At 35.8% G+C, this 16,262-nt stretch overlaps 1 protein-coding gene across 5 annotated transcripts in view; it reads left to right on the forward strand.

Moving 5' to 3' along the window:
* PHF3 (PHD finger protein 3) overlaps positions 1-16,049 on the forward strand; it is an 85,834-nt gene extending 69,785 nt beyond the window's left edge. For all 5 annotated transcript variants that reach the window (XM_008013610.3, XM_008013609.3, XM_037987159.2 and 2 more), the window contains 9 exons: positions 1-157; positions 1,929-2,045; positions 4,101-4,232; positions 5,123-5,258; positions 7,635-7,830; positions 8,333-8,480; positions 10,734-10,823; positions 12,766-12,961; positions 13,181-16,049. In XM_008013610.3, coding sequence (XP_008011801.3) covers positions 1-157; positions 1,929-2,045; positions 4,101-4,232; positions 5,123-5,258; positions 7,635-7,830; positions 8,333-8,480; positions 10,734-10,823; positions 12,766-12,961; positions 13,181-15,303 — 3,295 coding nt within the window. In that variant the 3' untranslated portion in view covers positions 15,304-16,049. The remainder of the gene's footprint in view (positions 158-1,928; positions 2,046-4,100; positions 4,233-5,122; positions 5,259-7,634; positions 7,831-8,332; positions 8,481-10,733; positions 10,824-12,765; positions 12,962-13,180) is intronic.
* The last annotated feature ends 213 nt before the right edge of the window (positions 16,050-16,262 follow it).

Here is a 16,262-nt window from a genome sequence, read left to right on the forward strand (position 1 = left end):
ACTTACAGACTCAAATTTGAAGGTACCAGAGGAAAAAGCAGCAAAAGTTGCCACAAAAATTGAGAAAGAACTTTTCTCTTTTTTTCGGGACACAGATGCTAAATATAAGAACAAATATAGAAGTTTGATGTTTAATTTGAAAGATCCTAAAAACAATGTAAGTATGCTTTGTTCATATGTTTATGCTTCCGACTTTCCTGAATACGTAGGTATCTCAGATTGTAATACAGTAGATCTATAATTTATTAATTGGAGTGAGATTAGATTTCCTTTTGATGTAGAACATATAATTTTAATGGTCTTTTTGCTACTGAAGAATTCTGCATACTAATGGATAGCATTAACCATTCAGTCTACTGAAATGCTAACCGTGTGTTAACCTGATTTATATATTTTTTTCTTTACTCTCCTTTGTATAATCCAATTTATTAAAAAATTCATTCATATGTATTCTTCAAAAACTTTTGAGCTAAAATTTGTAACACTTTTTTTCTTAAATCTGAAAATTGCTATTTTGTACTTAAATCTGAAGATAGGGTAAAAATGCTTTTAAATTGTTTTTATTGAAATGTAATTTATTTTCTTAAGAAAATACATAACTTTAGTTCTAAAGATAGTCTTAAATATAACTTTAGTTCCAAGTATCTTTTAGCAGTAGAGTAAATGTTAATAATTTTTTTCTTGGGATTTTGTGTTTTGGACAGAGGAAATCTGAAGGCTGTGCATGTGTGTGCATGTATGTCAGTGTTAGCTCTCAACACCAAAAGTCGGTCTCTGATAAGTACAATAAGCAAAAGTCACGCCAGTGAACAATTTAAAAGTTCGAAACATGACTGATCTTTTGTGTCTGACATGTACTTAGGTCCACCAGCAGTTTTTTACTAGAGATGACTCTAGGTAACAGAATGTAATTAGATGCAACCTTTTTGCATGAAAGGTTTTCACACAACTGATACAAATTTGTTTAAGGATGTTTGCTACAGTATGTGATTTGAGGTATTTTCTTGAAGTATACTAACAGAGGCTTAAAAATATACATTGTATATTCTGCCATCATGGTCCTGGATCAGATGCTTCTGGAATTACATAATCTGGAAGCTTAACTTCAGCAGTTAAATAAATATTTATTTCCCTCAGGTTTTTTTCTCTTTTTTTTGGAGACAGAGTCTTGCCCTGTCGCCCAGGCTGGAATGCAATGGCACCATCTCAGCTCACTGCAGCCTCCGCTCCCGGGTTCAAATGATTGTCCTGCCTCAGCCTCCCAAGTAGCTGGGATTACAGGCACGTGCCACCATGCCCAGCTAATTTTTGTATTTTTAGTAGAGATGGGGTTTCACCATTTTGGTCAGGCTGGTCCCAAACTTCTGACCTTGTGATCTGCCTGACTTGCCCTCCCAACGTGCTAGGATTACAGGTGTGAGCCACGGCACCTGGCCTCCCTCAGGTTTCTTTCAGGTTTCTTTCTTGCAGGTGGTCCTTTGCTCTGCAGTTTCCTCTAAGCTTGTCAGGATTTAAATATGTAAAATCTTAAAACTATGAAGGCCATTACATTGAGTAAAGCTGTTAGATGCAGTACCCTCCTATACTATAGATTGCTTATTGTTATGGTTAGATTGTGTCCCTGGGTGCACTTAATACAGCTTTTGGGTAGGTATTGTAATGGTTCTACTGTACATGCTTTTCCATATGTATTGATTTTTACATGAAATGTTTGTTTTGCTGCCTTAGATAAATTCCTAGAACACAAAGCTGTCATTTAATCTCGTGTAGTAGGTAATATATAAATAATTAAAAATTTGTAGATCAGTCTTCAAAAATTGTATCTTTATTACAGGTTTCTATATAGTAACCACTCTTTTACTTTAAAATAGTAACCACTCTTTTAAATGTTTGTCTCCCCTTCTATTCCTGTTTTAAAATCCTTCCAGATATTATTTAAAAAAGTACTGAAAGGAGAAGTAACTCCTGATCATCTTATCAGAATGAGTCCGGAAGAACTAGCTTCTAAAGAGTTAGCTGCTTGGAGACGAAGAGAAAACAGACATGTAAGATTATCTATAAATATGCATTTGACTATCAAAATTATTTTTTTTCCGCCATTGGGTAAAAATTATACAGAGGTAAATTCACAGACTGCACAATAACACAGACTTTCTGTTACATGCTGCTGCTTTTTTTTTTTTTTTTGAAATGGAGTCTAGCTCTATCACCAGGTTGGAGTGCAGTGGTGCGATCTCAGCACACTGCAACCTCCACTTTCTGGGTTCAAATGATTCTCCTGCCTCAGCCTCCAGAGTAGCTGGGATTACAGGCACGCGCTGCCATGCCCAGCTAATTTTTGTATTTTTAGTCGAGATGGAGTTTCACCATGTTGGCCAGGATGGTCTCGATCTCCTGACCTCGTGATCCACTGACCTTGGCCTCCCAAAGTGCTGGGATTACAAGCATGAGCCACCGTGCCTGGCCTACATGCTTCTTTTAGTTACGTGTTCTCCATTCCTCTAGTTCTTAAATTCTGTTGGTTTCCCTGATCTTGTCAGTTTTTTTCCTCATTTTCTCCAGTTACTAGGTTACAGAATTACCTTGTGTTTTATTGTAGTTTGTAAATGAGAAGGATGGGAAAAGAATTAACACTTCATAATTACATCTGTATTTTTCAGCAGCACAGTTTAAACGTATTATGAATATTGGTAATTTGTAGAGCCAGATGAATTAAGTCAGAATAAAAATGTGTACAGGTTTATCTCTTATCCAAAGTTTCAGATGCCAGAAGCTCTGAAAAATAAAGTTATTTTCGCATAACTAATTTATTGATAAAGCTTAACCTGAATTGCCATGTATAAATGTTCATATTCACAGAAATATTGTATATTATATGGTGCTGTCTCAGACCTAACTGGAATGTTATGTAATACAGAGTGTGTGCACCATATTTCATGTTCAAATTTAAAAATTCTGAAACTCACAGATAGCAAGAGTTTTTGTTTGGAGATTGTGTACTTAAAGGTACTTAGAGTACCTTTAAAAATTGAGTATGTTACTTAGAGCTATTGTGACAGTGAGATAGCCATGTTATCCAATTTTTGTATTACAATGGCATCAGAATGTTAGCCCCTTATTCTAGAAAATACTGGTTATAGTTCATATTAACTCCACATGATTTACCTGATTCTTTTGTTCATAATATTTAGTTACATCTGAGGCACTAAACCTCCATATAGACCTATGCCAGATCTAGTTTGAAGCTCATCTAAAGGCCTTGATTGACATATCATACTTCTTCATACATTCTTTTACCTTTACGATATGTAATTTCTCCTCCTCTTATATTTTGAAAATAATATCACCTCCTCATCTTTACCTCCATATCCCAAGTATGCACATGCCACTCTTCTGCTTTGAAACTGGCTGCGAGTATCATCTGCATCAGAAAATGGCAGCTTGTTCTTTCTTAAGGCCATGTACCTGATTTTTCTTTAAAGGATAATTTGTACTTAACAAAGAGAGTCCTATCTATGCCCTCCTTAACCTGTTCTATTCCTGGCTACCTTTTTACTGCTTCTCGTTATACTTGCTTCATTTTGATGTTTTGTTGCTAAGCTTGTTCAACTGAATTTTCAAGGTCACTAAGCAGGTTTAGTTAGGAGATAACTAATAAAGGACTACCAGATCAGTCGTTGGATTAAACTGCTATTGTGGGGGATGTTAGAACATTGAATTAGGAATTTAAGAGCGAGATAGTTCCTATTTCCCTGTGGCAGCTGCTAAGAAGTACTAAATCAGCAAACAGATTTCAAATATAAATACTATGTTTCACCACTTTGCAAATTACCTTGGACTTCATTTGCCTCCTGATATAAATGTACATGTCAACTTCTCATAGTTGAGGTATGGGGTCTAATTCTTATAACCCCAGTGCTTAAAACTGTCTCTGGCATATAACAGTACTCAGAATATGTTTGTTATATGAGACATTACCTGAAGATTAAAAGTCATCTGTGATGATGCGTTTAGTTTTAGGTAAGCTCTTATTATTTAAGGTGTACATTTGGAAATACATATTTTAAGTTTAATATTTTTTAAAAAGTATTTTCTGTTAGACCATAGAAATGATTGAGAAAGAGCAGAGAGAAGTGGAACGACGGCCAATCACCAAAATAACTCATAAAGGTGAAATAGAAATTGAGAGTGATGCCCCAATGAAAGAACAGGAAGCAGCCATGGAGATTCAGGTAAGGATAGATATACCATGTTTTATAGCTCAAAACATGAAGATTCAGAAAAAGTTTATTTGTCTAATGTTTTTAAAGTAGGGAAAAGAATTTTAAAATATGCATCCATTTCAAAGTGGCCTATTTTATTGGCTTAGTGGTTTTTCGAGTGTTGAGTAATGTTTCTCTTAGTGTGCAAATTGTGTTATAGGTACCTGTTAAATAGTTATTACAATGTAAATTCCTGGAGTGCTCTGACTTAGTGAATTTCTTTTTAGTTTTTTGGTGGGATGGAGTCTTGCTTTGTTGCCCAGGCTTGAGTGCAGTGGAGCAATCTCGGCTCACTGCAACCTCCACCTCCCAGGTTCAAGCGATGCTGCCACCTCAGCCTCCCAAGTAGTTGGGATTACAGGCATGCGCCAACACACCCAGCTAATTTTTGTATTTTTAGCAGAGATAGAGTTTCACCATGTTGGCCAGGCTGGTCTCAAACTCCTGACCTCAAGTGATCTGCCCACCTCGGCCTCCCGAAACGCGGGGATCACAGGTATGAGCCACTGTGCCTGGCCTGACTTAGTGAATTTTTTAGTAGGCTTTAGAAATCTGTAAGTGCTTCTTAGGCAGATTGTCATTTGATAGGTGGCATAGCTTTTCTTATTTTCAAAAATCAGTGAAGAAATAATTTGATGTCTTATTAAAAGCCTTGAAGAATGGGGAATGTTTAAATTTTTGCTCTTTTAAGTTACAGTTAAAAGTTAGCATTCATTTTCTTAAGAAATAGTAAAAAAAAAAAAACCTATCTATGGAACAATTTCATTTTGGAAAAATATAAATGGAAAATATAAATTGATTTTGATAATTGAGGCCAAATTTTATCAGCTAAAACTAATTTTTACTTTCACTTACATTAGGAACCAGCTGCCAGTAAGTCACTGGAGAAGCCAGAAGGATCTGAAAAACAAAAAGAGGAGGTTGACTCTATGTCTAAAGATACTACTAGTCAACACAGACAACATCTTTTTGATCTCAATTGCAAAATTTGCATAGGTAATTGGAAGTTTTTTCTTCCTAAAATTTTGCATTCATTATGAAAGAAGGATATTTGTATACTAGTATATGTAATTTAAGTAGGTTTTGTTTTCTCAGTATTGGTGGTGAGGCACTCACTCACAGTTAAGCTTTCGTGTGACTAGTTTTCTGGGTGGAGGTATAGGTTGATACTGTAGTGTAGTCTACTATCTAGACTTAATTATACCATACATGATTTGAACTTAAAAACTCTTCTTGCCGGAGTCAGATGACAAGAATTTAACCATTAGAATGAACATCAAAAGTTGTGGGCAGTTGTGATGATACTGTCATTTACTAAAGTAAAGGAGTAAAATAGCGTTTATATTTTATTATTATATATAACATAAGACAAATCGGAAACTGAAATTTTTTGTAAAAAAGCTTTTTATTTTTAAGAGCAGTTTTAGGTTCATAGCAAAATTGAGAGGAAGTTACAGAGATTTCCCATATACCTGCTTCCTCCCTACGTGCATAGTCTCCGCTGTTACCAACATCCCACACCAGAGTGGTACAGTTATTACAGTTGATGAACCTACAGTGAAAAATAATGACCCCAAATCCATAGTTTACATTGGCGTTCACTCTTTAGAGTTGTACATTCTGTGGGTATGGCCAAATGTGTAAAGACATGAATCTAGCATTATAATATTATACAGAGTATTTTCACTGCCCTAAAAATCCTCTTTTGTCTGTCTATTCATCCCTTCCCCCAACACCCCCACCAACCCCTGGAAACCACTGATCTTTTCGCTGTCTGTAGTTTTCAGAATATTGTATAATTGAAATCATCTAGTATGTAACATTTTCAGATTGGCTACTTTCACTTAGTAATATGCATTTAAGTTTCTCCTATGTCTTTTCATGGGTGGATAGCTCATTTCTTTGTAGCATTGAATAATATTCCATTGTCTGGATATATAGTTTATATAGTTTATCCATTTACTTAATGTAGGAGATCTTGTTTTATTACAAGTTTTGGCAATTAAAAATGAAACTAGTATAAACATCTGTATGCAGCTTTTTGTGTGGATGTGTTTTCAACTCCTTTGGGTAAATACCATGGAGCACAGTTGCTGGATCGTATGGTAAGAGTATGTTTATCTTTTAAGAAACCTCCAAACTATTTTTCACAGAGGCTGTGCCATTTTGCCTTCCTACCAGCAATGAATGAGAGTTCATTTTGCCTTCCTGCTAGCAACGAATGAGAGTTCCTGTTGCTCTACATCCTTGCTAGCATTTGGTGTTTTCAGTATTCTAGATTTTGGCCATTCTAATAGGTGTATAGTAGTATCTCTCTGTTGTTTTACTTGCATTTTCCTGATGTAGCATCTTTTCATGCTTATATGCCACCTGTATAGCTTCTCTGGTGAGGTGTCTCTTCAGGCATGTAGGGTCATGAGCTGTTGCTGTATAATCCAAACCTGGATACATATATACAGGTTTGTCTTAGTTCTTCATGTTACATCTCGAGACTATTGGAATTTGGTGTGGTTTAGTTAAAAAAAAATTATCAAGAATTAAGAAACCTGTTTTAGGTTCTAGTAATCATGTTTTCATTTTAGGTTGTCTGAGTTGTTTAACATTCTCTTCTAATTTTTCACATCACTAAGAGAGGAATTACACTGTCTACTCTAGGGGTCCTCAACTGCCAGGCCACAAACCTGTGGGGTCCATGGCTTGTTAGGAACTGGGCCTCACAGCGGGAGGTGAGCGGTGGGCCAGTGGGCATTACTGCCTGAGCTCCGCCTCCCGTCAGATCAACAGTGGCATTAGGTTCTCATAGGGGTACAAACCCTATTGTGAACGGCACATGTGAAGGATCTAGGTTGGGTGCTCCTTATGAGAATCTAACTATTAATGCTTGATGATCTGAGGTGTAACGGTTTCATCCTGAAACCATCTCTCTCCCCCCATCCCGCTGTCCATGGGAAAATTGTCTTCCATAAAACTGGTTCCTGGTGATAAAAAGGTTGGGGACTGCTAATCTTGTCCATATTTACTCATTATATGTTTTACATGTAGGAAATAATTATAAAGTGATTTTAAGGGGAAATTAACTTTATTATAGGTAGAATCATGCACGATTTGCTTTGAATTGCATTTCAGATAAGCTTAGGTCCCTGTAGATAGAAGAGGACTGGCAGTGGGGAGAACACTGGTGAATTTTCTGCTGATTCTTAAATGTGGTTGTAACATAACTAAATGATGACAATTAGATATAACCCCAGGAAAGGTATGGTTACTCAACAATCGAATCATAGAACCTGAATAACTTTAGAAAGTGAAAATGGGTCAAGTTATAAAAGTTGTGGTTAATAACAGTTGTGTTTTTTTGGTGTATTCTGGGCTTAGGTCGAATGGCACCACCTGTAGATGATCTTTCTCCAAAAAAAGTAAAAGTTGTTGTAGGAGTAACTCGTAAACATTCAGACAATGAAGCAGAAAGTATAGCAGATGCGTTGTCTTCAACCTCAAATATTTTGGCTTCTGAATTCTTTGAGGAGGAGAAACAAGAGTCTCCAAAGTCAACATTCTCTCCTGCTCCACGGTAATTTTCTCTGTTGTAAATTCTGTAATACTCATCATAGATCTTTGCCAGATTGTACTTGCAAGTCTTCGAAAACAGAAAAGTGACATTTTGGGAACTTTCATTGGAGAAAGTAACTGTACTTTCCTGTACTTTGAGATAAAACAAGACTTTGAAAGTAAATTTATTTTGAGTGGTTTGAGTGAGAGATTTGAGTGTGTGGGGAAACAGCTTTAAATTCTCTTTAATTGTGATGGTCCCAAAAGTCAGGGATAGATTATTAAAGAAGAAATGCTTGCACTTTTCTCGATCTTAGTTCTCCTAAGCCAGCCAAAAGGGAAGATTTTGTAAATCATAACTATGTAAATATGAATGTAATTTTATAAAATAAAAGTGTGAACTCTTTGTCAATAGCCTCATATTTTGGCCTTCTTCACATGCTAAAATACGAGTAACTGATGACTAAGTAGAACATTGATTTATTCATCAGCTTGTCTTTAGGCTTTTTAATGTCATTTTCTAGTCCAGAGATGCCTGGAACTGTTGAGGTTGAGTCTACCTTTCTGGCTCGATTGAACTTCATCTGGAAAGGTTTTATCAACATGCCTTCTGTGGCAAAATTTGTTACCAAAGCCTATCCAGTATCTGGCTCCCCTGAATACCTGACAGAGGTACTGTGAACTTTTCTGCTCTTCTGTGCATGAATTGATATGTGTGTTTCTGAAAGTAATTGACAGGGAAATAAGACAGAGTTAGTAATAAAAATATTTATTAACAATGATTCTTAAACAGTTCAAGTAATATAATTATGAATTAACAAATGGATCTTTAGAATTGTGAAATAAACTATACTCTGAAAGTTTTAAACTCCCATGTCCTGTACTTTTCCCAAGATGTACTGCCTCACTGTGTCAGATAATTAAAAATCAATGAGAGTCTACACGGATATCCAAGTTTTTCTTTGAATACACACTTAAATAAAAGATTTACATATTTTTGGCCTTTAACATTAACCCATTGAGATTTTTTTGTTGAACAAGTCTCCTAATTTCCCCACTGCTTATGTTTCCCCATCTTTATGACTACTGTTCTTACCTGCCTATTTCTGTGAATGTGGTTTATGTAGTCCGGGAGTTGAAGCTTTACAGCTATTTGAAAACCAGTGAAACTAGTGACTATAGTTGTTGCAAGTGACACCCTTGGTTGGTTTTACACCTGAGGGAAATAGGAAGAAATTATGTGGTATTTATGGAAAATAAGCAGCAGTAACATTATAATATTGTGATAAATGTGACAATGACATTTTTGAACTATTTTGAAGGGAATGTATTTTTGTATGTGTATAGAAGGAAAATAAGTCAGTACATATATACTGTATTTATATTGAGATCATATTTTGCTATCTTGCTCTTACCTTTTTCATTTATTCTCCATCGCTGATTTTAAAGAATTAAAAGATTGTAAAAAGTTCCTTTTAGTATTTGGAAAAGCCTAAATCATTTGCCTGTTTTTTTTTTTTTTTAAGGCTAACAAATTTTACTTTTCTTTGGATTAGGCTGCGATTAGTTTAATTCAGTATAATATTGTTTATGTAATGTTTATATCAGTTTATTTGGTTAGCAGTTGTGGGGTGTTTTTTTTTTTTTTTTGGAGACAGAGTCTTGCCCTGTCGCCCTGGCTGGAGTGCAGTGATGTGATCTCGGCTTACTGCAACCTCTCCCACCCGGGTTCAAGCCATTCTCCTGTCTCAGCCTCCCATGTAACTAGGATTAACAGACATGTGCTACCACATCTGGCTAATTTTTGTATTATTAGTAGGAATGGGGCTTCACCATGTTGGCCAGGCTGGTCCCAAACTCCTGACCTCAAGTGATCTGCCCGCCTCTGCCTCCCAGAGTACTGGGATTACAGATGTGAGCCACTGTGCCCAGCCTAGCAGTGTGTTTTCGATTAATAAACAGACTAATCAATTTTATATACAGTTTGCTTGATAAATATTTAGAAAATGTGGGCTTTATAAGAGAAAAATGAATTAGACCCATGATGATGTTCTTGAACAAATCTGTTTAGAGATTTATTGTTTGGTCAGTCCATGGTGAAGATAATTCTTTAAATGGAGAGGTAAGCCCTTAACTACAAAACCCTTTTGATTTTAAGCAAAATTATTATTTTCCTCTCCGAGACACAGTTTTCATGTGATTGCTGTCCAGATTTTTCACTTCCATTTTGTACCTGTTTTTAGTTTGAGACTAAACTCCCAAATCAAATATTTTAAAGTAGTTAATAATTTAAATAAACTAAATTGAATTTAATATCAATTATGTTTTTATGATTTTCCTCAGTCTTCATGGAAAAAATAGGAATGTACTGAATAAAGTTAAATATTCTTAATTGCTTTTATGTGTAATCATCTGTTTTCAGAAGGATTATGCCTTTAAAAAAAACCCTTGAATTATTACAATATTATTCTCCTTTGTGCAAAAATACACTCTGTAATTAGATTTGGTAACCTTTGAAGTTCCGCTGTTAATTATTAAGGAATTTTCCTGCCTACTACTACCAAAAGGGGAGGTTACAATCTCTGCTAATATTCTGAAATGTGTTGTGTTCTTTCTGAATTGTTAATGTGGCATGCTTGCCATTGCTTCCCTTTTCCGTCTTTCATAGTGAGATTGGGCATGAACTAAGACTCTTTCTTAGTAGCTGTATTTTCGATATCAGTCATTTTTAGTTGGCATTTTAAGTAAAGCCTAATTGCTCTCTCTTTATTATCTTGTTTTCTGATAACATTTTTCATAATCTTTTTATTTACTTGTTCTTATTACTGTTTCAAATTAGTCTTAGAACCAAATTTGTATGAATTACTAATGTCATAATAAAGATAATCTATATATATTGATTTTTTTTTTTTTTTTTAACCACAGGACCTACCAGATAGTATTCAAGTAGGTGGCAGGATATCACCTCAGACAGTTTGGGATTATGTGGAAAAAATAAAAGCATCAGGAACCAAGGTGAGGAAAACTTTTTTCACTATACCAGCGTGGGAAAATGTTTAGAAAGTAAACAGTTCAGAATTCTTTTGCAAGGGTGCAAGGTCTCCTGGGGAAAGGAGGCAAAACACATTTTAAATCTGCATAACACACTTCACAAAACTGAACAAAAAGCCATTTGCTGAGGCTATAAACAGTACAGCATTTTTTTTTCCTCTCGTCTTCTGGGATGCTCTCTTTGTGGCTTCTGTTAATGTTTTAGAAGAAATGTTTTAGAGTAAATATTGAAATTCACCCCAGAATTTTGTCTTACTTCTATTATAGACATGTGTTTGAGTGAGGGCACATCTAAGCTATTGTAAAAGAAAGAATCTAAAATATAGTGACTCAAAAGTTGATTGGAGTGTTGTCCTCAGCAGTCAAACATACCAAATAGGAATAAATGAGGAATACCTGTCTAGTTGTTTCAAAGGCAAATTGCAGTTATCAACTTCCATTGGAAAGAACCTAGCAACATAGCCAGACATAGGTGCTAGGGAGGCTGGGAAATGTAATCTTTATTGGATGGCCATGTGCCCAGCTAAAAGTTAAGGGCTTCTCATTAGTAATAGAAGGAAAGGAGAAAAGATACTGTGAAATGGCTCTATCACAATAATATTTCTCCTTTTCCTTTTTCTCTCTATATTTTCTTTTTCTTTTTCTTTTTTTTTTAACTTATAGAATATTATTACTCCAGAGGAAAATTTAATCATTAGAAGAAATTGTTTTTCCCTCCAGGGGATGTGATAGTACCTAGTATATTACAGTCATTCAATAAATAAATCTTGAATGAATAAATGTTACTTTTTTGCCTCTTTTTCTAGAAGTCTCTAGTTTTCCTTTGGAATGAACCAAAATGGATGATCTTAAGCTGAAAAGAATGTTTTGGTCCAATATAGATTTTAGAATTTAAATCGATATAGTGTTAAAATACAAATTAAAGCACTAATAAAAATGAGAAGTATTACTCTTGGGCATTTTGAGAATCAGTCTTGAATCCACACATATATTACTGCCCAACACTTTATAGTATATTCCAATTTAACGGATTTAAACACGCTGTAATAGTTGTTACTAACATACATATGGTGATTTTTACTCTAAAAGAGGGCAGTTTAGATGACACACATTTTATAAGAGATAGAGTCATATTTCAGCTCATTCACATGTTTTCCTTAGGAGCTTGCATCAGTTTTAGGCTTTGCAGCAAATCTGGCTGTCCCATTTCAGCCATATACCATCATGAAAAAAACATCGTTTTTGAACACTACCAAATTAGTAACAAATTAGGACTGTCTTTTCTATCTGAAACAAAGCCGGGAACCTAGAGGCAAGCAAGAATATTCCTTAGTAAGCCAAATTACTTTACAAAATTTATGGTCTATATGTGTTTAAGGTCTCTTCATCCAGCCCTTTTTATTTCTAAATTCAGTGCCTAGTAACTGGATTATTAGTACATTTCTCTGTTGTGTATATAAATGTATAGTAGGGTGGAAGTATTGGGTGCTTTGAGTTCCCAGTGGGTCAAGAACATAGGCAGCCCTTTGTGGAGGTTACAGCATTGGAAATCACGATATAGTATAGATATTAGAAGACTTGGGTTTCAATATCATCTCTGCCACTGACACAGTTGTATCTGTCACCTTCATAAAAGTCGTTAATCACCTTGGGACTCCATTTCTTTACGTTTCCCTAAGAAGTGTAAGCCATCAGATAAAACAAATCCATCAGTGGATCAGTAAAGATCTTTTCTTAAGAGTTACTTTCTTTTAATATTCTCTTCTGTATTTAAGTTGGTAAACCATGTTATTTGGTACTATCATTATAAAGTTCAGTAGATTATTACTAATTGAGAAATAGTTTTAAAACCAAGATACTCTCTAGCTTATTATCTTAAACAATCATTTGTTCTTTTCTTGAACAGGAAATTTGTGTGGTTCGCTTCACACCAGTAACGGAAGAAGATCAAATTTCTTATACTTTGCTCTTTGCATACTTCAGTAGCAGAAAACGCTATGGAGTAGCTGCTAACAACATGAAGCAGGTTAAAGATATGTACCTTATTCCTTTGGGTGCCACAGATAAAATTCCACACCCTCTTGTGCCTTTTGATGGACCTGGTAGGTATACGTTTTAATAATAGGATAAGAATGAAATAACATGGGAGGTGGGACCAGAGTGAAAAGACTGATTCTGCCTTCTTTCTCAGGATCCAGCCGTCTAGAGATGGCTTTACAGGGCCAGGCATCATTTAATATCCTGTAATAAGTTAGAGGCAGAATTTTACCCTTTTTTGTAATGATCGAAAATAATGAATTAATGTTTTTGGTTTTATACAGGGCTTGAACTGCATAGACCTAATCTATTGTTGGGCTTAATTATTCGTCAGAAACTGAAGAGGCAGCACAGTGCCTCTGCTAGTACGAGTCATATAGCTGAGACTCCTGAAAGTGCACCAATAGCATTGCCACCTGATAAAAAAAGTAAAATAGAAGTTTCTACAGAAGAAGCACCAGAGGAAGAAAATGACTTTTTTAATTCCTTTACAACTGTATTACACAAGCAGAGAAATAAACCTCAGCAGAATCTTCAGGAAGACCTTCCAGCAGCAGTTGAACCTTTAATGGAAGTCACCAAACATGAGCCACCAAAACCTTTAAGATTTCTTCCTGGTGTATTGATTGGCTGGGAAAATCAACCTACTACTCTGGAATTAGCAAATAAACCTCTTCCTGTGGATGATATACTTCAAAGCCTTTTGGGCACTGCTGGTCAAGTATATGACCAGGCTCAGTCAGTGATGGAACAAAACACTCTTAAAGAAATTCCATTTTTAAATGAGCAGACCAACTCAAAAATAGAAAAAATAGATAATGTGGAAGTCACTGATGGTGAAAACAAGGAGATAAAAGTTAAAGTAGATAATCTTTCAGAATCCACAGATAAGTCAGCAGTAATAGGAGAAGAAACATCAATAGTAGGATCCTCTTCCATTTCTGCAGGGCCTTTGACGAGTCTTAGTCTCAGAGGTAAACCACCAGATGTTTCTACAGAAGCATTTTTAACAAATTTATCGATTCAGTCAAAACAAGAGGAAACTGTGGAGAGTAAAGAGAAAACATCAAAAAGACAGCTTCAGGAAGATCAAGAGAATAATTTGCAAGATAACCAGACTTCAAATAGTTCTCCATGCAGATCTAATGTAGGAAAAGGAAACATAGATGGTAATGTGAGCTGTAGTGAAAACTCTGTTGCTAATACAAGGTCTCCACAGTTTATCAACCTGAAAAGGGATCCTAGGCAAGCAGCAGGACGAAGTCAGCCTGTAACTACTTCAGAAAGCAAAGATGGAGATAGTTGCAGGAATGGAGAAAAACATATCCTTCCTGGTCTGTCACACAACAAGGAGCACTTAACAGAACAAATGAATGTAGAGGAAAAGTTGTGTTCTGTAGAGAAAAACTCATGTGTTCAGCAGAGTGACAATTTAAAAGTTGCACAAAACTCGCCATCGGTAGAAAACATACAGACTTCTCAGGCAGAACAAGCAAAACCCTTACAGGAAGATATTTTAATGCAAAATATTGAAACTGTGCACCCATTTCGAAGAGGATCAGCAGTAGCAACATCTCATTTTGAAGTTGGAAACACATGTCCATCAGAATTTCCTTCTAAAAGCATCACCTTTACTTCCAGAAGCACCAGCCCCAGAACAAGTACAAACTTTTCACCCATGAGGCCACAGCAGCCCAACCTTCAGCATCTCAAGTCTAGCCCACCTGGATTTCCATTTCCAGGGCCTCCTAATTTTCCCCCACAAAGCATGTTTGGATTTCCACCACATTTGCCACCTCCATTACTTCCCCCTCCAGGCTTTGGCTTTGCTCAAAATCCCATGGTTCCCTGGCCACCTGTTGTTCATCTCCCAGGTCAGCCACAGCGTATGATGGGTCCTCTCTCACAAGCGTCAAGGTATATAGGCCCACAGAATTTTTACCAGGTTAAAGACGTTCGGAGACCAGAAAGGCGCCATAGTGACCCTTGGGGTAGGCAAGACCAACAGCAACTGGATAGGCCATTTAATAGGGGTAAAGGGGACCGCCAGAGATTTTATAGTGATTCACACCACTTGAAAAGAGAGCGACATGAAAAGGAATGGGAGCAAGAATCTGAAAGGCATAGACGCAGAGACAGAAGCCAAGACAAGGACAGAGACAGAAAAAGCAGGGAGGAAGGGCATAAAGATAAAGAGAGGGCACGGTTATCACATGGTGATCGAGGAACAGATGGAAAAGCAAGCAGAGATAGTAGGAGTGTAGACAAAAAGCCAGATAAACCTAAAAGTGAAGACTATGAGAAGGACAAAGAACGAGAGAAAAGTAAACATAGAGAAGGAGAAAAGGACAGGGATAGGTACCACAAAGATAGGGACCACACTGACAGAACTAAAAGCAAAAGGTAAAATTTGCAGGCTGCGTCAGGATTACATTTAAATAACTGTTAAATGTTGTATCTTGTAAACAAAAGAAAGATTGCCTGCTAGGATTGTGCCATCTTTAAAATTTTTTCTATCAGTCATTTGCAGAACAGTAAATTCTATGTGTTGGTGCAGAGTGTCCTGTACCAGTGCTCATCATCCCTTCTTCATACCAACTGTCCCTAGTTATAGGAATTTAATATTTTTAAAAGTTTTACATTGCTGTATATTCAAAGATTTGTTTTATTAATATGCAATAAAGGCTTAGAAATTTTAGTTTTATTCCTTAATTGGTAAATATGGTTAACTATGGAATATATTTACTGCCTCTAGTGAATGTCCTTTATATAATGACTAATTTGGGAGTAATGTGTGGCTCTGTAAGTTTGTTTTAAATTGCACTGTTTTTAAAGAAACTGTAGAGGAGCAACAAAAATCCAAGCAACTTCATAATCAGATTATGCTAATCATTTAGTTGAGCAGTTTTTGACCAAGAATCAGAAGCCCAAGGGGTACATTTATTGCTTTAATCTGCACTCATTGAAGTCATTTATTACCATGTACTACAGCTTTGTGGTAGGCCATTGTTTTCATTTTCATTTTTGGCTCTTCAGAAACTTGAATACTTAAGCTTGTACATGATCTTGTGTTTTGCTATCCTTTTTACTGTAAAATGTAAATATTTTAAGGGATATTTTGATTCTAAATATGATAAAAGAATTTCTCACCTATTCTGTGTGTGTGACTTGAAATTCAGTAGTAAAAGAATTTCTTCTTTAAAGCTTTAATTACCTTCAACCATTGATTTTTCATTACTCAGCCAAGAACATATAGACATAGCTATCTATGTCAGGCATTAGATGAGGGGAAAAACAATTTTTTAAAATACTTAAATTATAGGCTGAGATGAATTGTGTAGTTCTAAAGAGGCTAGAATTTAGAAC

The sequence above is a fragment of the Chlorocebus sabaeus genome, chromosome 17 (genome assembly GCF_047675955.1).
Source record: "Chlorocebus sabaeus isolate Y175 chromosome 17, mChlSab1.0.hap1, whole genome shotgun sequence".
Taxonomy (NCBI): domain Eukaryota; kingdom Metazoa; phylum Chordata; class Mammalia; order Primates; family Cercopithecidae; genus Chlorocebus; species Chlorocebus sabaeus.